The sequence below is a fragment of the Pongo abelii genome, chromosome 5, assembly GCF_028885655.2.
Source record: "Pongo abelii isolate AG06213 chromosome 5, NHGRI_mPonAbe1-v2.0_pri, whole genome shotgun sequence".
NCBI lineage: Eukaryota > Metazoa > Chordata > Mammalia > Primates > Hominidae > Pongo > Pongo abelii.
The window spans coordinates 37,055,216-37,076,716 of record NC_071990.2 but is presented as its reverse complement, the minus strand read 5'-3'; the positions used below and the strand labels follow the sequence as shown (position 1 = coordinate 37,076,716).

The 21,501-nt window shown below is 50.1% G+C and overlaps 1 protein-coding gene and 1 long non-coding RNA gene across 4 annotated transcripts in view; one reads left to right on the top strand and one right to left on the bottom strand.

Moving 5' to 3' along the window:
* CPNE5 (copine 5) overlaps positions 1-21,501 on the top strand; it is a 100,358-nt gene that overhangs the window by 31,660 nt on the left and 47,197 nt on the right. For 2 of the 3 annotated variants that reach the window (XM_054557438.2, XM_054557437.2), the window contains exons 4-9: positions 8,096-8,199; positions 9,651-9,690; positions 9,904-9,980; positions 14,360-14,419; positions 16,560-16,610; positions 16,911-16,974. In XM_054557438.2, the coding sequence (XP_054413413.1) occupies positions 8,096-8,199; positions 9,651-9,690; positions 9,904-9,980; positions 14,360-14,419; positions 16,560-16,610; positions 16,911-16,974 (396 nt within the window). The remainder of the gene's footprint in view (positions 1-8,095; positions 8,200-9,650; positions 9,691-9,903; positions 9,981-14,359; positions 14,420-16,559; positions 16,611-16,910; positions 16,975-21,501) is intronic. The other variant, XM_024248360.3, reaches the window with a different exon arrangement.
* LOC134761512 (uncharacterized) lies at positions 9,567-14,985 on the bottom strand. The gene is made up of 2 exons (XR_010140207.1): positions 14,884-14,985; positions 9,567-13,990 (listed from the first exon to the last, which is right to left on the bottom strand). It is a non-coding gene; the product is annotated as an uncharacterized LOC134761512 (long non-coding RNA).

The window sequence follows — 21,501 nt, the reverse complement described above, 5'->3', positions numbered from 1 at the left end:
CTCGCTTGAACACGGGAGGCGGAGGTTGCAGTGAGCCAAGATTGCGCCACTGCACTCCAGCCTGGGCAACAAGAGCAAAACTCCATCTCAAAAAAAGAAAAAGAAAAGAAATCTGGAAGCAACAGAGAGGGCACCTCTTCCTGGGCTGCCTTTCTCTGAACATCCTAGTCCATGATCAGAGGCTGAGCGGGCAACCTCTCTCCCTTACTTTCACTATGTGGCTTCCATGCCCGAGGGCTCCTCCTGCCTTTCCTTTCCTTCCCTGCTGGGGGCCACAGTGAGTTTCTTCTCTAGGCCCCAGGTCTCTAAGAAAACCTTAGGTTTTCTGCTGCCTTTTTTGTAACTGAGGCCTCAGGTACTGAGGACCCTGGTGTTGTGGGGAGCCCGTAGGGAGGGTAGGGCCTGGATCCTGATGGAGAAGATGGTTTGTTCGAGCAAAGGGCCAGCCCCGCATTTGCCTCCAGTCTCACCCTGCATACAGAAGATATCTAGAGAGCAACCACTGAGAGTTGGGGCTTTCGGGAGACCCCTTTTAGATGGAGGACAGAAACCCTCTCAAGTGTGGAAGGTGAGCAGGAAGGAGTGGGAGCTGAATAGGAAATGTTAGTGGTAAGACTGGGAGCATCTTAGAGATAAAGCTGAGTTTAAAGGCTTGGGAGATGAACACACTTCCTGGGTGGCTGAACCAGAGTTAGGGATGTAGAAAGAACCAGAGTGTGGGATCACTTATATACAGAGCACTTTTTATGTCCCAGGCTCTCTTCTAAGTATATTATGTAAATCAAATCATTTAGGCCTCCAACAATCCTATAACATGTAGATAAATTGCCATTCCCATTTTACAGAAGAGGAAACTGAGGCACAGAGAAGTAAAGGTATTTGCCCAAGGTCACGTAACCAGGGAGTAGCAGAGCCAAAATTTGAACCCAGAGGCCTGGCTGCAGACCCTGCACTATTAACGACTTCACTTTACTGCTTTATGTGGGAAACCCTAAGACCTGTCTTCAAAGCTAGGACCAGTGATTCTTAAAGCTTTTTGAAGACATGCCTCTCTCTGAGAAACTGATATAAACCTTGGCTGTTCTCCCCAGAAAATGCAGGCGTGTACAGACAGACATTTGCATTCAATTTCAGGATGTCACAAACCCACATAAAGCCCAGGTTAGGAGCCTCAAATCCTGACTCTGATTTAGGAATTGTCCATCCCCCAGCCCTCACTCTGGCACCTATGTGGATGGGGCCAGGATGGCCACTTTCTACAATGTGGAGGAGGCTGGCGTTGGGGGGCCATGGCCGCTGAGAGCCCCCTCGGAGGCCCTTAAGTGGGACAGCAGTGCTGAGATCCTGCATCCCAAAGGGCTGGCACAGGACATTGGTGTCTTGGCTGCATGATCGGGAGTCATGCACTTTCTTGGTGACATGAATGTTACACAGTGGAGTCTGAGCAGAATAGGGTGGAGGCAGGGGCTGTCTTGGTTTATGTTCAATTGAGTTGGAAATTGTACGTGTGTAAATACATTTGTGAGAGATAAATTTTATCAGTGAGGGTCTCAGCAGGAAAGAGAAACTCAGAGGGTTTAACTGGAGAGATTTTAATGAAGAGATTTCTCTCAAAGGTATGGATGAGCTTGGGGAAATCCACAAGGGATAGAGCATCACCTGGGGACTTGCAACAGCAGGGAGCTGTGACCACCCAGGCTTGCCATGGCGATGGGAGAAGGCAGTGCTGCTCTCTGAGTGGGAGGTGGAAGGCCTGTCTGGTGGGGTCTGTGGTCCTGGAGGGAAGCAGCCCCTCCCAGAACCATGGAGCTGAGGCTGGGCAGGAGTGGGAAGAAATACGCCAACCTCTGTCTCTTCCCGTCTCCCATCTACCAGTGCCTCCCACTGGCCAAACCCCACTGGAAGCCACAGGGTGAGGGAACGATAGTGATGCTGTTCAAAGGGAAGCAATCTCCTGCAGGATGAAGACTGGAGCTGGGGCGGGCAGCAGGCAGCAGCCCGAGACTCTCCAGCCTCCAAATCAGCCCAGGCCCAACTGCCAGCCCCAAGAGCCCCCTACAGGCTGGGCACCCATGTCTTGACAGAGGCTGTCCCCTCCTGGCCCCATAGTTGGATATGGGGCAAGAAGACCTTGCTTGCCCAACCTGGGTTCTCAACCTCAGCCCTGCTCTGGGCTTCCCTCTGAGGGCAGTTTGGCAACACTGCTGCCTACCTGCCCCATACATCCTAGCTGTCATGTGTAGCAGAGTCCCAGGGAGTCACCTAATTTAGTCCCCAAAGAAGTTTCAAGTCTGCCCCCTCTTTGAGGGTCTCACTGGAACTGATGGTATGTAATTAATGCTGCTTAATTGATATTCATGGAGCTTAGTCATAGAGGTTTTAGGAGCCCTTGGGAGCATCTTTTGGGGCATGTCAGAAGCTTTTTCCACTGAGTTTTGTTGCCAGGGAGAGAGTCTTTCAGAAGGCAAATTCCCTCATTTCCAGGCTTCCTTCTCATTTGTACTTTTTCTTTCCTTCTGCCCAGTAGGAGACCGTCCCAGCCCTGGGGCCTGGGGAGGTCCCCTGTCACGTCCCCTGTCACTCAGCCTCCTGCCCAGTTTTCATTCCTCAGCCTCCCCAGCGCACACTTGCCCGCCTTCCCTAACAATTCTCTAGGGCTCTCTGCATCACATCCTGTACGTGGATTGCTTGGGCATCCTTCAGCCTTTGTTCATCAGAATTCCTGTGCTTACCAGTGTTTGGTGGTCTGTGAGCAACGTGAGGATTCCCCACTCCCAGTATCCTCAGAGCCCAAAGTGTGGACAGAGGGGCTCAGAAAGGCTTGGAAGCAGGGACAGGCACGCCCAGGGAGCTGGCAGAACGAACAGGGCTGGCTGTGCTCTGTATTACGGGTGGTGAGGGGTTAACCCCTGCTCCTTCCCTAAGCAGGATTTGCTGCACAGCAGTTAGATTGCATGCCGTCCTGTGGTTCCCAGTGCTCGGGTACTAATATCTCATCTCTCCAAGTCCCTTCTGGCTTGAAAATTCTATAAGTCTATGTAGAATGAAATACAGCAGCCAAATTGATTTTTTTTTCAATGTCTCTTCAGTTGTGTTCCTGCCATCATTAGTGGGGTATAAATTGGGCCTGACAGGACCTGGTGGCTTCTCAGATTTTAAAATCCAAGTTTTAGCATTTTTTTCCCCTTTGTTATTCATCCAAGTAATGAAGGCTATAAAACATCTTCAGTAAGTCCCCAGATTGTGGATTTTGTGGTTGTTTGTGATCTGCATGTCTTAACTACCTCTGAGTCTTAGTAATTTGCAACTGGTCCAGCCTAGCTCATGTGCCCCCTTTCGTGCTCTAGGAGATATTGGGGGTGGGCTTGGAGTTCCCCTCCGTGTCCTGTTTCCAGGGGAACTCCATTGTCTTCTTAGATAGAATAAAACTCTAGGGTATTCCCTTCTATTGAAGCTGCAAGTGCCATTTTAAAAGCAGCCTTGTCATCTTCCTTAATGGGTGTTTTCCTTGGAGCCTATGCTGGGGGTGGGGCGGGGTGGGGAGGGAAACTGCATATAGGATGCCTGCTCCTTCTGGGCTGGGGCTTACCTAAAACCCTACTAGAGGGAGGCTTTGAGGTTGTTGAAGGAGGAGGGCAAGGGTAATGAGAGAAAGGAAGTAAGTCCCTTCCTTAAAGGAGGATTTTCTCAAACCTGGGTGTTTACCTGGAATATTTTGCAAGAAAGCCATTAAGAGACATGTTCCTTTTGTCTGAAGGCAGGAGGTATTCATCAAGAATAAGAGCAGGAGAGGAGAATGCAGGAATTCTTTTGGAACAGGGGTTATGCATTGTAAGATTGTTATTGAATTTAGGGAGTGGGAAAGGAACCCAGTCTTATTCAATTTGATGTCCTCTCCATTGCTTGACACATACTGGGACTTGTATAAACGCTTGTGAAGTAAACCTCATCTTTATTTGATTTTCATAATGCTTGATGACTCCTCACAGTTAGATGCAGTAAAAATATAATGGGCTTTGGAGTTAGATATACCTGGTTTAGGTCCCAGCTCGGCCTTACTGTGTGATCTTGGGCAAGTTGCTTAACCTCTCTGATTTTTAGTTTCCTCATTTGTACAATGGGTAATACCTCACAGGATTTTTGTGAGAATTGAATGAAATAACTTAATGATGCACTTAAGCTATTGAGCATTCAGTAGGGGCTCAGTAAATGTTAGTTTACTTCCTTCCTCCTGGTGTATTCTCATTCATTAGTGGTTCTCAACTCCATCTGCACATTACAATCACCTAGGGAACTTTAAAAAAGCACAGTTGTTCAGGCCCCACCCACTGAGATTTGTATTTAATTGGTCTGTGGTGGGGCTGAGCATGGGTATTTTTAAAAAGCACCTGTTAAAGCATATATTTTTTAAAAAGGTAAAATCATGACTGCCATACAAGTATAAAATTAGCATGACAAATATTTATTATCAAAGCTTGTTAATTAATGAGGAAGCCAGTATGATGTTGCAACCAGTTCAAATAATTCAAACAATACACACATATAGGCGATCAGGAATGCCGAAATGAATTTACACATAGATGCAAAATTGGTCAATATCCATATGCCACAAAATGTTTAAAACCGCTCCTGGTGCATTGTATGTGTTCAATAAACAGTAGCTATTATGATCTGAACCTGCAACTGTGTATTAAATGCTGTGTTAGGTCCTGGGCTGCAAAGATGAGGAGAACTTGGATTCTCCTCCTGCTTGAGAAGCTCACAATCTAGAGGGGTAGAAAGAGACTCAGTAGATCATTATCAGGCCGCACAGTTAAGTGCAGCCTTAGAGATGCAGGAGGACGATGGGCGCACACAGGAGGGGTGGGGAGTTGGAGAACAGGATGGCCAGGGAGCGGAGGCTCCAAGCATTAGGAATTGGCACACACTGGGGGCCTCTTAGGAGGTTGCCATGGCAGTCGAGGTGACAAGGTGAGAAAGTGATGAGGCCAGACCAAGGCCACAGCAGAGGAAGAGATTTAGCAGATGAGATTGATTGGAACGTGAGATTGACTTGCCAAGGGAGTGAGGGACAAGAAGATGCCAAATCTAGTGCTCCTCAGATGACCCCATGTTACCTGGAGTGGGAGCTTCCCTCTCCAGTGAGATAGAGTCTTTCTCTGTCGCTCAGGCTGGGGTGCAGTGGTGTCATCTCAGTTCACTGCGACCTCCATCTGGGTTTAAGTGATTCTCCTGCCTCAGCCTCCCAAATATCTGGGACTATAGGCATGTGCCATCACGCCCGGCTCATTTTTTTTTTTTTTTTTAATAGAGATGGGGTTTCACCATGTTGGCCAGGGTGGTCTCAAACTCCTGACCTCAAGTGATCCGCCCGCCTCAGCCTCTCAAAGTGCTGGGATTACAGGTGTTAGCCACCGCGCCCAGCCGCTTTGGAAGTTTCTAACTTAATTCAGGGTAGAAGGGACACTCAGGGTAAGCCTCAGGTAACTCAGGGCCTCATCTACCACGTGTGTGAGGGGCCCATGTGCTGGTGTTTTCCTGGACTGCAGAGCCCCATCAGGGAAGACTGACACTCTGACACTCAAGATTATTAAGAAGGATTAACGCCCACTTAAAATATTTTGCTTTGCACCTGCCTGTCTTATTTCTTTGAGACTCTGGTAAATATTGTAACGAACAGCACCCCTGCCTTCATGGAGCATACAGTGTGGTGGATTTTTTGTTTGTTTTTGTTTTTAGAGACAGGGTCTCTCTCTATTGCCCAAGCTGGAGTGCAGTGGTGTGATCATAGCTCACTGCAGTATCACCCTCCTGGGCTCAACCATCCCCCCACCTTAGCCTCCTGAGTAGCTGGGACCCCAAGTGCATGGTACTATGCCTAGCTAATGTTTTTTGTTTTTTAATTGTGGGGAAAAAAAGCACATAGCATAAAGTTTTCCATCATAACCTTTTTTTTTTTTTTTTTTTTGAGATGGAGTCTCACTCTGTTGCCAGGCTGGAGTACACTGGCGCAATCCTGGCTCACTGCAACCTCCGCCTCCTGGGTTCATGCGATTCTCCTGCTTCAGCCTCCCGAGTAGCTGGGTCTACAGGCGTGTGCCAACACGCCCAGCTAATTTTTGTATTTTTAGTAGAGACGGGGTTTCACCATGTTGGCCAGGATGGTCTCGATCTCTTGACCTCGTGATCCGCCCACCTCGGCCTCCCAAAGTGCTGGGATCACAGGCGTGAGCCACCGCGCCCAGCCGCATCATAACCATTTTTAAGTGTACGGTTCAGTAGAGTTACAAATGTATTTGCATTGTTGTGAAACAGGTGTCTAGAATGTTTCATCTTCAAAACTGAAACCTTATACCCATAAACAACTCCCCCTATACCCCTCCACCCTGCCCCTGGTCTCTGCCATTCTACTTTCTGCATCAATGAATTTGGCCACTTTAGATATCTCCTATAAGTGGACACATACATTATTTGTCCTACTGTGACTGGCTTATTTCACTTAGCAGAATCTCCTCAAGGTACACCCATGTTGTAGCCCATGATAGGATTTCCTTCCTTTTTTAAGGCTGAATGATAGTCTATTGTAAATGCAGTGAGTTTAAACTTCACCTCTTAGCCCCTCACCCCTTTTTTGAAACAAAAATTTTGCTCAAAATGTCTACTGTATTGAGCAGATATAAAAGAGAGCTGCTTTGATGGGATGATTGGCCTGGAATCATGCTCACTCTGCCCTCCTCTATGGTCTATGGAGCCTCCAGGGGACTTGGATCCTAGTGGACCACCACCTAGCCCAGTGGTTCTCAAAGTGGAGTCCCCAGACCCTCCTGAGGACTTTTAAAATGCAGATTCCCAGGCTCCACTCTAGACCTACTGAGTCAGAGCCTCTGGAGTGAGGCCCTCCACAGTCTGTATTTTACCAAGTGATTCTGATGCCCAAAGATGGGAAGTGATTTGGCCTAAAGTCATTTGCAAAATTGAATGAGATTCAATTATTGACTGCCTATTATGTACAAAATTCTAGAATATCAGCTGCAAGGGCAACCAAGACAATTCAGTCTCTGAATTAGTTAGCTATTGCTGAGTAATAAATTATCCCAGAATTTAGTGGTTTAAACAGCAGGCAGGAATCTGAGTGCAGCTTTGCTGGGTCCTCTGGCTCAGGGTCTCGCACAAGGTCACAGTGAAGGTGTTGGCCGGGGCCTCAATCATCTCAAGGTTCAACTGGGCAAGATTTGCTTGCAAGCTCACCCAGTGGTTGTTGGCAGGATTCCAATTCTTACGGATCGGCAGATTGACAGCCACTGTTCCTCACTGGTATTAGCCTGGGGCCGTCCTCCTTTCCTTGCTGCCCTCTTCATAAGGCAGCTCACAACATGGCAGCTGGTTTTATCAAGTGAGCAAACAAGACAGAGCAAGAGAGGGTGCCCAGATGGAAGTCATAGTTGTTTACAACAAAACCTTGGAAGTGACATTCTATGACTTGTGCGATACTCTGTTCAGTACAAGTGTGTCACTAGGTCCAGCCTACGTTCTAGAGGAGCTGATTATGCAAGGGCATGAATACCAAAAGGTGGGGATGTTTTAGGAGGTGGTCTCCTACAGTCCCTGCCTCTGCCCTTGTGTTTGCAATTGGGGAATCGAATAAGTACACACCTAGTTGTGGAATCAGTTCTCAGAATGGTGGTCATAGAGTGGGCACGAGTTCAGTGGAGGCTCAGAGAAATAAAATTCTCTGATTGGAGGAATCAGGAAGCCTTCCTGGAGGAGGTGGCATTTATATCAGGCCTTGAAGGAATGAGGATATGCCACTGGCAGAGACGGGCAGGCCAGGTGAAGGGAAGGGCCTGCTCAGATATTAAGACCATCAGCTTGCATGGAGATGGGGAGAAGCCGTGTGTGTTGGAGCCATACTGTATATGGCTTCCACTGTCAGATGGAAAAACTCATGCTTTGATTGGGAGGGGATGGATGTTAGGAGCCTGGAGAGACAGGGCTTTTATAACTGCCGGAACCAGGACTAAGGGGCTCTGAGCCCAGTGTTCTCCCCTGCTCCACCAGCCTGGCCCTGAGGTTCACCCTCCATCTTCTCTTGCAGTTCGGGCGCACCGAAGTCATCGACAACACGCTCAATCCTGACTTCGTGCGCAAGTTCATTGTGGATTACTTCTTCGAGGAGAAGCAGAACCTCCGTTTTGATCTGTAAGTGGAAGATGGTGCTGAAGATGCAGCCAGGTGGGGAGGAAGATTGCTGGGAGGTAGGACCACAGGCCTGTGGTTGAGGGAGGTGGGAGGAGCTGAGATATTAGCGGGAGCCCAGGGTTGGCCTGGGATAGAAATGACAATTAGCTGAAGTCGCCTGCACCCTTACCAGGAGAGATGGAAAGGGGGAAGAAAAGAGAGAACAATGGCATTCACCCCAGTTCGTCTCAGTTAAGTTGGGGATGGCATCAGGCAAGCTGCTTGGTGCTGGGGAATGTCCGCTGAGGAAAGATCCTGAAGGCAACTCTTGGCTCCCTTTTCTCCCCTGGTAACCAGGAGGTACCCACTGGCTGCTTCCTCCGTCTAAGCGTGTTCTGGGAGAGGGTCCCTGCAGCCTCCCCTCCTGCAGAGGTGGCCTGGCTGATGGGGCTCAGGCATCCAGCATCCATTGGAAGATGAGAGTGCCTTTCTCCTGACATTAAAGATCAGGGTGGGATTTCAGGCTTGGTAAACAGGCCAGGGAGTTTGTGGTGTTGTTTTTATGGGGTATGGGATGGTTTGAAAAGTCTTTGCCCCACAGAAAAGTGGTCAGAGTGGGAAAGAAGGGGGTTTGGGACCTTAGGGAGTAAAGGAAAGAATGCAGTGGAAGGAAATGACTTTGGAGGGAGGGATGGGAGGTATTGAGGCTGAGGAGAGTCAACACAGCCCATTGTAGAGAAGTCACCTGGTGACATTTTGGAGAGGTTTGATAAGAGAGTGATCATCCCTCAGCAGGAGTCATCTGGGCCTGGCATGGCTGTTTGGCCACAGAGATGCCAGTGGGTGGGTGGGAGATGCTGGGGGAAGGTTGCAGGTGAGGCTCCAGGTGAGCAGGCCCCAGGTGAGGGGAGGAGGCCAGCTGTAGCATCACGCTGCCTGCAGCCGACTGAGGTGAAGGTGTCAATGCCTCCCTCCTCTTGAGTGACCAGGCCCGTGGGCAAGCTGGGCAGGCCTGGGTAGGGTGAAGCCATAAGGGAAGGTCAGAAGCAAGGTATTAGCACCACGGGCAGCCAAGGCTTGGCTGCAAAGTGCAAAGATGGAGAACTCTGTAAGTGAAGGGAGTGAAAGGTAAGGTGGCTTAGCCACCTGTGAACAGAGCTCATTGATTTAGTTTTTTCCATTTTTAATGAGGTATAACATATATACAGTGAAGTGCATAAATCTTAGTGCCTACTCCACGATGCATTTTTACATCCGTTTCCACCCCTCTGACCGTCACCCAGCTCAAGGACAGAACATGTCCAGCACCCAGAAGCCTCCCTGTCATGCCTTCCAACCGTTACTCCTGGAAATATTCACTGTGTTGGGACCTGTTTTTTGGGGGACAGGGGCCCTGACTCAACTTGAGAACCCAGGCAAGATTGGGCAGAACGTCCGCAGCTGCCTTCATCATTTCTCTGTGTTCCCTGCAGATACGACGTTGACTCTAAGAGTCCTGATTTATCCAAACACGTGAGTTCTGCCAGTGACTGCTCAGCAATTCCATAGTTTCTGAAATGCCATCCTCTGGGTGAGCCTGGGGCTTTGCTGTGATGGAATGTGTGTCCGATGCTGCGTCCTGTCATTTAAGGGCCCTCACACTTCCAGGAATTGGGCGATGGGGGAGGTGGGATAGCTGTGAGCAGAGTGGGTGACACTGGTCTCTTCTGTTCCCTGGATATGCAGGATTTCCTGGGCCAGGCCTTCTGCACCCTTGGAGAGATTGTGGGGTCTCCTGGGAGCCGCCTGGAGAAGCCCCTCACGTGAGTGTCTGGGTTGCTTTCCCAATGGTAGGCCAACTTCCTGCCCATTCTGCTGGGGGCTGGCTCAGGATGGGGGCAAAGCAGTCAGCTGGCTATGACTGGCATCTGCAGGGTTATTAGGAATAAAGAGACCCCATGCCTCATTGCTCTCACGGGGCTTCTAATCCAGGTATTTCAGGGGAACCCAGGCTGGGTTATTAGAGCCCCATCTCCTGGGAAGGCCCAGGAGGGAATAGACTATATGGTGTCTAGTCTATTCCCACCCTGAGCCCTATCATAGTGTGGACGAAGAAACTGAAGCCCAGAGAGGGGAAGCGACTTGCCCAAGGACACACATCTAGGAAGAGGAAGAGCTGGGATTTGAACCCAGGGCTCTACTCACATAGCATATTCCTAAGATTGTTCACAGCTTGTAGGCCAGAGCCGGGTACAGTGAGGCCCCTCCCATCCCATCCTGTCCGTGATGGTCCCTGACCTTGATTTACTTTTAGGGAAAAGCTGTTACTCTGAAGCAGGCTCTGGGATGAGGAATCCCAAGGCTTCTCACAGTGGAGCCTGATGATGTCTTCAGGGACCAGCCAGGGCTGGCCAGGTGGTGGGGGTGACCTCTCTTGTCCCTATTCTCAGGAAGTCCCAGGGGCAGGGCCCTTGCCTGTATAAACGATTCTTACCTTTCCCCACACTGGGGAACACTGGTCACCATTCTTCGGTGTCCATGTTCCTCTGGACGGCCACCCTCACACTTTGCATTTAAATAAACTAATTTAACTGGATCCCGAGCCTTTTGATTATTTTAGGTTGACACTCATGGGCAGGGCCCAGGAAAGAGAGGGCAGACTGGGACAGGCATCTAGGCCACAGGGCTAAGAGGCCGTGAAAGGGAGATCATCAGCCCCCAGCTTGCTTCTTCCAAGTTCCCACTGGACGCTGTCCCCTCGCCATGATCAATAATTGCAATGTGAACCGGGCATGGTGGCTCACGCCTGTAATCCCAGCACTTTGGGAGGCCAAAGAGGGTGGATTGCCTGAGCTCAGGAGTTCAAGACCAGCCTGGCCAACATGGTGCAACACTGTCTCTACTAAAAATACAAAAAAATTAGCTGGGCGTGGTGGTGCACACCTGTAGTCCCAGCTACTCGGGAGGCTGAGGCACGAGAATCACTTGAACCCAGGAGGTTGCAGTGAGCCGAGATTGGGCTACTGTACTCCAACCTGGGCAATTATTTTGTTATCTCAAAATAATAATAACAATAATAATCATAATCATCATCATAATAATAACTGCAGTGTGTGTGTGTGGTCTCTCTTCCAGGTCCTTGCCCGTGAACCCCAGTAACTCATGATAACTTCAGGGCCCCTGGAAATGTTTCCTTGGACACCAAAAGGTCTCATCTCTGGGTTCCTAGAAAACAATGAAAATAGCTATCATTTATTGAGAACAGGGGGAAAACCCCTGTTTTGGGGGTCTCTGTAGCTTATAGAATTTGAAGGCCTCTTGAAAAAAAGGATACAAAATTCACATTCATATTTGCTAGGCCCCTCCCTCTTAAGACTTATTTCTAACAGTTTTTATTCGTAATTTTATATTCTTTCTCTAGGAACATCTGCCCCTGTGCCCACTTCAGTGTTAACCATGTGCTAAGTGTAGCATACCCATTAGCATCTGCTCTTTCCAGCAGCACCCCCACCCATGGCTTTACCTGAGTTGCCAGAATGGAGATGCCCTATGAGGGAGGGTGTCTGTGCTTCCCAACTCCCAGCTGCCTGGGTCCAAAGCCACTAGTCATTTGGGTCTGTTTCCTTCCTGCTGTCACCTGGTCCACCGTTGGTGACAGGGAACACCTTCTGGGGGTGGGGGAGTATTGAGGGAGACTTCCTATGGAGATGGCTTTTGAAACTGAGCCTTAAAGGACAAGCAAGATCTAAAATATAGAGGTTGGCAGGGCGCAGTAGCTCACGCCTGTAATCCCAGCACTGTGGGAGGCCGAGGCGGGTGGATCACCTGAGGTTGGGAGTTTGAGAACAGCCTGACCAACATGGAGAAACCTTGTCTCTACTAAAAATACAAAAATTAGCCTGGCGTGGTGGCATATGCCTGTAGTCCCAGCCACTAGGGAGGCTGAGGCAGGAGAATCGCTTGAACTCAGGAGGTGGAGGTTGCAGTGAGCTGAGATCACACCACTGCACTCTAGCCTGGGTGACAGAACGAGACTCCATGTCAAAAATAAAATAAAATAAAATAAAATAAAATAAAATACAGAGGTTGATGGCAATGTTGGAGGAGGAGGTGGACCTTTTACCCCATCGAAGATTTCATGTGTCTTAGTTTAGTTGTCTTCTTGACTAAACCCTGTGAACAGCTCCTGTTTACTGGGCATCTATTTTGGGCCAGGCATGAGGGTCAGTGTTTTGCTTGTGAAATCTATGTTAGTTCGCTGGGGCCGTTGTGGCAAATGCCACAAACTGAGTGGCTTAAATAACAAAAATTGATTTTCTCACAATTCTGGAGGCTAGACATCAGAGATCAAGATGTCAACAGAGTTTATGTCTTCAAAGGACGGCTGTCTTCTTTCTCATCTCTGTGTCTTCACCTTGTCATCTCTCTGTGCATCTCTGTGTCCTAGTCACCTCTTCTCATGAAGACACCAGCTATTGGATTAGGGCCCACTGCCATGACCTCATTTTCCCTTAATTACCTCCTTAAAGACCCTATCTCCAGGATGGGCATGGTGGCTCATGCCTGTAATCCCAGCACTTTGGGAGGCCAAAGTGGGTGGATCACCTGAGAGCGGGAGTTCAAGACCAGCCTGACCAACATGGAGAAACCTTATCTCTACTAAAAATACAAAAATTAGCCCGGTGTGGTGGCACATGTTTGTAGTCCCAGCTACTAGGGAGGCTGAGGCAGAATTGCTTGAACTCAGAAGGTGGAGGTTGCAGTGAGCTGAGATCACACCACTGCACTCTAGCCTGGGCAACAGAATGAGGTTCCCTCTAAAAAAAAAAAAAAGCCAGGTGTGGTGGTGCACACCTGTAGTCCTAGCTACTTGGGAGGCTGAAGTGGGAGAATCGCTTGAGCAATATAGAAATACAGAGGTTGATGACAATGTTGGAGGAGGAGGTGGACCTTTTACCCCATCGAAGATTTCATGTGTCTTAGTTTAGTTGTCTTCTTGACTAAACCCTGTGAACAGCTCCTGTTTACTGGGCATCTATTTTGGGCCAGGCATGAGGGTCAGTGTTTTGCTTGTGAAATCTGTGTTAATTTGCTGGGGTCATTGTGGCAAATACCATAAACTGAGTGGCTTAAATAACAAAAATTGATTTTCTCACAATTCTGGAGGCTAGACGTCAGAGATCAAGATGTCAACAGAGTTTATGTCTTCTGAGGATGGCTGTCTTCTTTTTCATCTCTGTGTCTTCACGTTGTCATCTCTCTGTGCACCTCTGTGTCCTAGTTACCTCTTCTTATGAGGACACCAGCCATTGGATTAGGGTCCACTGCCATGACCTCATTTTACCTTAATTATCTCCTTAAAGACCCTATCTCCAGTCTGGGCGCGGTGGCTCATGCCTGTAATCCCAGCACTTTGGGAGGCCAAGGTCAGGCAGATCACCTGAGTCAGGAGTTCGAGACAAGCCTGGCCAACATGGTGAAACCTCGTCTCTACTAAAAATACAAAAATTAGCCGGGCATGGTGGTGTGTGCCTGTAGTCCCAGCTACCTGGGAGGCTGAGGCAGGAGAATCACTTGAACCTGATAGGTGGAGGTCGCAGTGAGCCGAGATCACGCCACTGCACTCCAGCCTGGGTGACAGAGCGAGACTCTGTTTCAAAAATAAAAATAAATAAATAAATAAAAAAGACTCTATTTCCAAATATAGTCACATTCTGAGGACCTGGAGATTAAGATTTCAATACATGAATTTTGGGGGATACAGTTCAGCCCATATCATGATCTCATGTGATTCTTCCAGCAGTCTCCCCATCTTGCAGTCTGGATGTGGAGTCTGGAAAGGGAGAACAGGGTTTCCCAAACTGCAGCAGGTACCAGTGTCACCAAAGATTGCTGGGCTCCACCCCGCAGAGTTCCTGATCCTGTGGGTATGGGCTGGGCCTGGGAATTTACATTCCTGTTAATAACATTCCCAGGACACGCTGGTGCTGCTGGTCTGGGCGTCCCACCTTGAGAACCACTGAGGGAGAGGAATTTGCTCAGAAGAAGGACTCTACTTGCTCTGGCCTGTGGCTTTGATCCTGTTTTAATGACTTCTGGAGCAGCCGCTTGTCTCCAAGCATCTGGATGCCAAGTGCACTGGCCTGTCTGGATGGGGGTACTCAGCTCATGGCATGCTCTCTCTCCCCCTCTCTCTCCACAGGATAGGCGCATTCAGCCTGAATTCCAGGACGGGCAAACCCATGCCAGCCGTGTCCAATGGGTAGGTTGCCAGACATCTCTGGCCCTGGAGTCCTTAGACATTCAGCCAGCTCTGCAAAGGGGGCCTCAGAGTCTGGGCCTCATCCCTGCTCCCATCACTGCGAATGTGGCCCTGATCCAGGGGACAGAGAGTCCTGGGTTCCTCCTTAGGCACCCAGGCTCTTTGGGCCCTGAACAGAGGCCCCCACTCGGCAGTGGGCCCCTCCCCCATCCAAGCTAGAGCTTGGGCATCTCAAGCCCCAGTGGCTCCTGGGACTTCAGGGAGAGGGTGGGGTTTACAGGTGGGGAATGTTGTCTAGGAATAGGGGGGCTGGGCACTCTCTGTTCCCTTCCTCTCTCCCTGGCCTGGCTTCTCTAGGCCCCCAATCCCCACCCTTCTCTCCCCCTCTTTCCTCCCCTGTCTTTATCCTCTCCCCCCTGTTCCCCTCCCTTGTTTTGGCTGCTGGATGCCCGCCTCCTCCTCACCACAGAGTAGATCCAGCTGCATCCCCACTTTTCATGTTTGCTCGTTTGCTCACCAGCTGCGGTGGGCCAGCCTCACTCCGCCACCCTGACCATCTGGTTTCGGCTGGCCTCATGCAAATGTGGCCAACGCAGAGCCTCCTCCTCCTTCCCTCCCCTTCTTTCCCAGCTGGGGAGTTCCCACCCTGGCTTCTTTCTCACGCCCACTCGCCCACTGGGGCTGGGGCTGGGGGAGTGCAGGGCAGGGAACCTCTGCCTGGAGGGGCCTCTGCAGAAGGGCATTTTGTTGGGGTAAGCAGAGCTCCCCTGGCCTTCCCTGAGAGCTCTCAGGAATTGAGGTTGCAGCAGCTGGATATGCCACTGGACCAGCTGCAGGTGGGGAAGGGGCCTCCCGCGGGCCCGGGGATGCTCACAGCCCAGAGAGAGCATGGATGCTAATTCACCTGGAGAGTAGAGAAGCAGCAACTGGGGAGGCAGCAGGAGTCAGACAGAGATACAAAGACAGGGAGGGAGAGAGAGAAAGGAAGGCCAAGAAGGTGGGAGCAGGTTGGGGCTGGAGAGGAGGGAAAGAAGGATCGGAAATAGAAGAAGGACTCAGAGGCAAAGAAAGGAACAGATGGAGAAACATGGGGCGGAGGAGGCTGGCGTGGAGGATTCTATCTCCCTGGGCAAACAAATCATGTCTTTACTACCATGGAGGACCAGACCAGCGGGTGGGGAAGGGCTTTGAGGCACTCAGCTCAGCTGCCCAAGTCTAGGGGGACAAGCTGGCAGGCACTGTCCCCTGTCCATGGCAGGGGATGCCCCAGATGTGGCCCCTGCTCTGCTCACCTAATTTGGAGAGATCTGGGCTGTCCTGCCAGCCCTCCAGGGCTGGCTTCCCTTCCTCCCCTGCCTCCTCTGTTTGAGAGCCTCTCCCTCCAAGAGCTGGTGCTGGGAAGAGCTCCATCAGTGGTTCTCAAAGTGTGTTCCACAGACAGCATGATGGTGGCCCTGTGGCTGGCCTGAGGTGTGAGGCTGGATTTTACCAGCATTGTACAATCGTGAAGTAAAGGGTGCGGGGAGGGGGATGCTGCTCACTGCGGGCCTTCTCTGTGCCAAGCACTGTGTGGTATATACAGTCACACTCATTATATAGGGGAGAAAACTGAGGCTCAGAGAGGTACAGGAATGAGCCCAAAGTCACAGAGCTACTGGACAATCTGACATTTTCCTCTCCCTCCCAGTGGCCCCTGACTACACTGGAACTCCCCCACCTCTGGCTTAGTCCCAAACATTAGAGTGGGCTGGGATGGTGCCTGAAGGAGGGGGTCCTATCTAACCAGGGGAAGAGGTGGTTCAGGTCCCCTGGGTGGAGCCCCAGCCGAAGAACTTGCCCTCCTGGAGGGATGTGCTGGGGTGGACCGACTTCACGGACCTTGACCTGGTTGCCCACTTCACTGGGGAGCTGCACAGTCGGCTGGGATCTCTCACTCCCAGGGAGACCCCAGCCAAGGCATTTAAGGGGAGGTAGCCATGGGAAGGAGCCTGGGCAAGCTGCCAGTGAGGGCACACCAGCCCTCCTGCCTTCCTCCCTCCCGTGACACGTCAGAGTGGCTCAGAGCTGGACTGTCCCGGGACTCTGGGGGTCAGCTGGGTGTGAGGTGGGGTGGCTAGCCCATGAGGTCTTTTGCCCACAGAAGTGGTCTTTGGATGGAAAGTTTGAGAACCACTGGTCTGGAAGCCTCCGGGTGAGTCTGGATGCTTTTCCAATTCTAGGACTTTCACTGCAGGCACTACCCTTCCTGGTGGGCTCTCGGGGAGCAGGGGGTGGGGCAGCTCCAGGCTCGGGGACCCAGTCCCAGGAAGCAGTGCACTAGGCCACACTGCCACAAGGATCTCAGGAGACTCTGTCTTCTCAGGGGCTTTGGGGCAGGTCTGCTGGATGGTAGGGGGAGGGGGAGGATGAGCGGGGGGCTGATTGAGGGAGTGTCAGGTTTATGGCTCTGTCTTTGTCTGGCTTTCCATTCTTTCATCTTCTCCTCTCCCAGTGGTGTCCCAGGAAAGAAATGTGGCACCATCATCCTGTCCGCTGAGGAGCTCAGCAACTGTAGGGTGAGTGGCAGAGGACTCCAGCACAGGACGTGGTTGGGGTGGGCGGTGACGGAGTGCAGGCTGGCCTCCCTGAGCCCCTGGAGGGAACCGAGGGTAGACAGGGCTCCTGATGCTGACCTGGCTGTCATAGAATTTTGCAACATCAGAGCTGGTGGGTGTTTTCCCTTTTTATAGCTGAGCAGACTGAGGCCCAGAGAGGAGAAGGAACTCACCCACAGTCAGCAGCAGAGCCCAGCTGAGCCCCGTCCCCTGGCTCCCATGCCAGGGCTCCCTCCCCTCCCCATCACAGCCGCCACTCACATGTCCTTGAGCCGAGACTGCCTTGGCACCAACACTGTGGCAGCAAAGACCTTTTCAGTCTTGAAGGAAGCCTGGGTGCTTGACATTTAGCTGTCATTTTTCACTTTCAGCTCTGGAGTAGGGTGACACCTTGCATGGCGTGGATGGAGTGTGTCTGTGCGTGTGCATGTGTTGGGAAGAAGTCTGCGGTCCCAGGCAGCCCTTGGTCTTGCTTTTTCTGTAGGACTGTGGGGGAGCAGGAGATGGGGACAGCTGAGCACACAAAGAAGGGGCTCAGGGGACCTCATGATTAATAATAATGATAAAGTATCATAAGGGGGATGGTCAGTATTTGTCAAGTAATAGGAACTTTACATAAGTTATCGCCGCTCTTGACAATCATCCTAAGAGGCAGGTACAAAATGTTGCTCCCATTCTATGGATGAGGAAATTGAGGCTCAGAGAGGCAAAGTCACCTGCTCAAGGATGACAAGCGGCAGAGCCATGATTCTACTCCAGGTCAGCTTGATTCTAAGATCCGGGCTCAGCCCCGAAACCACCACTATCTAACCTAAGAGTGGCTACAAAAGTGGGAAAGTGGTGGGGCTTGTAGAGAAGAGGAGGCTGGGACAGATGCAGGGAGAGGCAGGGTGCAAGTGTAAACAAAGCCTGGGCTACCCTGGGAACACAGCTTCCCATAGGGCTAGGAGGGATGACCAGGAGAAACAAGATTTTCCTACCTTCCTGGGAGGTCAGTGCTACAGATCAGCTATCAATCAATATTTACCCTACTAGAAATTTAAACAGAATTTTAATGTATGTATTAATTCCTTTAGAAATAATTTAATTCCTTTAAAAATAACAATAGTTGAACCCATTATGGGTCAACATAAATAATGCATTTTTCGGGGCCAGGCACAGTGGCTCATGCCTGTAATCCCAGCACTTTGGGAGGCCAAGGTGGGCGGATCACGAGGTCAGGAGTTCGAGACCAGCCTGCTCAGCATGGTGAAACCCCGTCTCTACTAAAAACACAAAAAAATTAGCTGGGCCCGTCATGCAGAGGCTGCAGTGAGCCGAGATTGGAATCTCGGCTCACTGCAGCCTCTGCACTCCAGCCTGGGCGACAGAGCAAGACTCCATCTCAAAAAATAAATAAATAAAATAACACATATTTTGAAAAACAACAATAACTCCCAATAATCATTTAACGAGAAGAGTGGCCTTGTGTTACATTTTTGCAAATCTCTTTAATGTCTGACTTAATGGAAGACATCTGGATTCTCATAGCTGCTTCTGTAGTCAATCTGTTGTGAAATCCCTGTCAGATAACCTCTGGAAAACTCTTCATCTTAGCATTATTATGAAAATAGTTTTGACCCCACGGATCCCTCGGGGTTCCTGGTCCATACTTTGAGAGCTGCTGGTATAGAGATATAACAGTGTTAGAGAACATTAATTGAGTCATTATTTTGGGCCATACACTGTGCTAAGTGGTTTACATGGATTGACTTCCTTATCTAATGTATTATAATATATAATGTAGTATGTAGTATGATGTGTTATAACATCTGATGAATTATGGCTCTCATTAATTTTCCTCACTTGTATAGATAAGGAAACTGAAGCACAGAGAGGTTAAGTGATCTGTCCAGGGTCACACAGCCACTGAGTAGAAGAGATCTGAAACTTGGCAGTTTGGTTCTAGAGCCAAGGTCTTTAACCACAGGACTGTGGCGTTACAAACTCTGTTTCCAAGGACTTCCAGTGGAAGAATAAGACACGTGAACACAGAATCGATAGTACAGGGCAGTCTGGAGATGACCAAAAAAATTCATATGTAACTGCTCACCCGGGTTGCTTATCTGTTTGTCTCAGTGGATCTGAAGGCACTTGACAGCGGGAATGAACCCCACCCAATGTGCACCCCCAGGGCAGGACTCGGGGTGCAGTAGGCATTCCCGAGGATCCATCACGAATATGTGACTGAATGATTAGGAAGCACAGACCGAGTGTTCAGCACCAGGTCATGGACAAAACACACATGTGTCCGCTGAGGATCTGGATGCCACTGGAGTTCAGACAAGGGAGAGAATTCAGTTGCCCTGTGGAACAGAGCTGTTGCAGCTCCCAGAGCCTCCGTTTTCTACCTGCAGCTTGGTGCTGATAGGGTTGCTGTGAGGATTAAAGGAGTTCGTGAATGTGAGTGTGTCTAACAGATGCCTAGGAAAGGGTGCATCTGAGTTCCTTGAACCTAAATTCAGTGTTTCCCCAAGCTTCTAGCCCAGCTGGTGACTTTCTTCCTAGTTTATAACCAAATAAAGTCACATACATGAAAGCGCTTTGGAAATTCTAATGCTCTAGACAATGCTGGTGGCCGTTACTGGTCTAGCATTCCAGGGGTTGGTAGGCAGTCTTAGGTTTAATACCTATCAGGTGTTAAACCCTTCCTCTTCCTCCTTCTTCCCTAGTCCTCCTTACTCCTTCACCCAGGGATAGCAGCAGTTTTCTTGATTTAAGCTGTTCCAGCACCAGGGGTCTACGTCGGGGGCAGGGAGCACCCTCCCTTCCTCCTGAGATTGTCAGCTCCTTTTCTTCTGGGGCATCTTTAGCTGAGTTCTGTCTCTCCCTAGAATCCTTGCAAGGAAAAGAGACTAATTCCCAGCATCTGGCTGAATTAAAATAATTACATCTGAACAGCTTTGCTTCGTCTTTCCAGCTCAGCATTCAGTGGGAGGATCAAAGGAAGAGGGTGGGGTCTGAGAGATGATTTTTCACCAGAGCAGGGCTTCCTGCTCAAATGAATACGTTTTGCCGAAGTAGACAAACCCTCTCTTCATCCATGGGGACGGCGTGGGCGGGTGGGAACCAGCAAAGGATGACAGTGGACTCCAGTGTGTCACTAGCATAGTTTGACAGGTTATAGAAAAGCCTTGCTCATCTGGAATTTAAATGTCAAAGAAGTTCCCACAATCAGAATTTGATCCAAACACTATCGAATGGTACTTGATGTTGACAGTGATGAGGTTGGTCTCCCGAAGGGCCTTCTGAATCACCCAAGGTTCAATTCTGCTCAGCAGTAAAACGATTGTTACTGCCTGTAATACAGCAGTAAAACGATTGTTACTGTCTGTAATACTGGCCAACATTGGTTTACCGAGACCCTCTTATTTAGTCTTATTTGATTCTGACCTCAAGGCTGGGGAGCTGGGCAGGTGTGAGTAACCCTGTTTTATGGATGCAGAGAAGTTAGTGGCCTGCCTAAGATTGCTGGGATTCTAGCTTAGGCCTTGGACTCCTAATCCTCAGTCTTTCCCTCACCCCTGGAGCCTCGAGCCCTCACGGTACAGGGGACAGTCACCGACCTTCTGTTCCTTGTGGGGCTACTGCCCTCAGCAGGCAGGCTGGCTTTGAGCAGTGGAGGCTGGGGTTCACGCCTATAATCCCAGCACTTTGAGAGGCTGAGCAAGGCAGGAGAATAGCTTGAGCTCAGGAGTTCGAGACCAGCCTGGACATCATAGTGAGACCCCCCCTGACCATCTCTACAAAAAAATTTTTTTGATTAGCAGGGTGTGGTGGTGCACGCCTGTGGTCCCATCTACTCAGGGGGCTGGGTCAGGAGGATCACTTGAGCTTAGGAGGTCAAAGCTGCAGTGAACCAGGATTGCACCAATGCACTGAAGCCTGTGGAACAGAGTGAGACCCTGTCAAAAAAAAAAAAAGGTAGGGGTTGTTGCCAATACAGAGGGTTGGATAGCTCTTTGCCCTCCACTTCCCAGCCCCTTGGTTCCCCCTAGAGACCTGTCAGCCACCCAGACCTGCCTTGCTCTGGAGTCAGGACTTTCCGGCTCAGGATAGTACGTCTTTACCACCTCCTAGTCAGGTCCTTCCACCCGACTGGCCGTCCCAGCCAGGATGGCGGCGGTGGTAATGGAGGAGGCAGTGATGGAGGAAGAAGGGTGTGCCTCATCTCTCTCGAGCAAAGGGAGTTAGAACTTCACACCATAACTGCCCCTGGGGGCCTCCCCACCCCTTAGGTGTCACCAGCGTGCTCATGTATTCTTTCATTTCAGTTCAGGAAATATGCTTTGACTGAGTCCCTGCTGTCCCAGAATTTTTAATTTAGTATGAGAGACGGAAATGCCAACCGGCAATCACATTAGAGCAGTGGTCCTCAGCCCTGGCAGATCCAGTGCCTCTTCTTACAACAACTATTTTATCACACTCTTGACTATCCCGAAGGAAAAT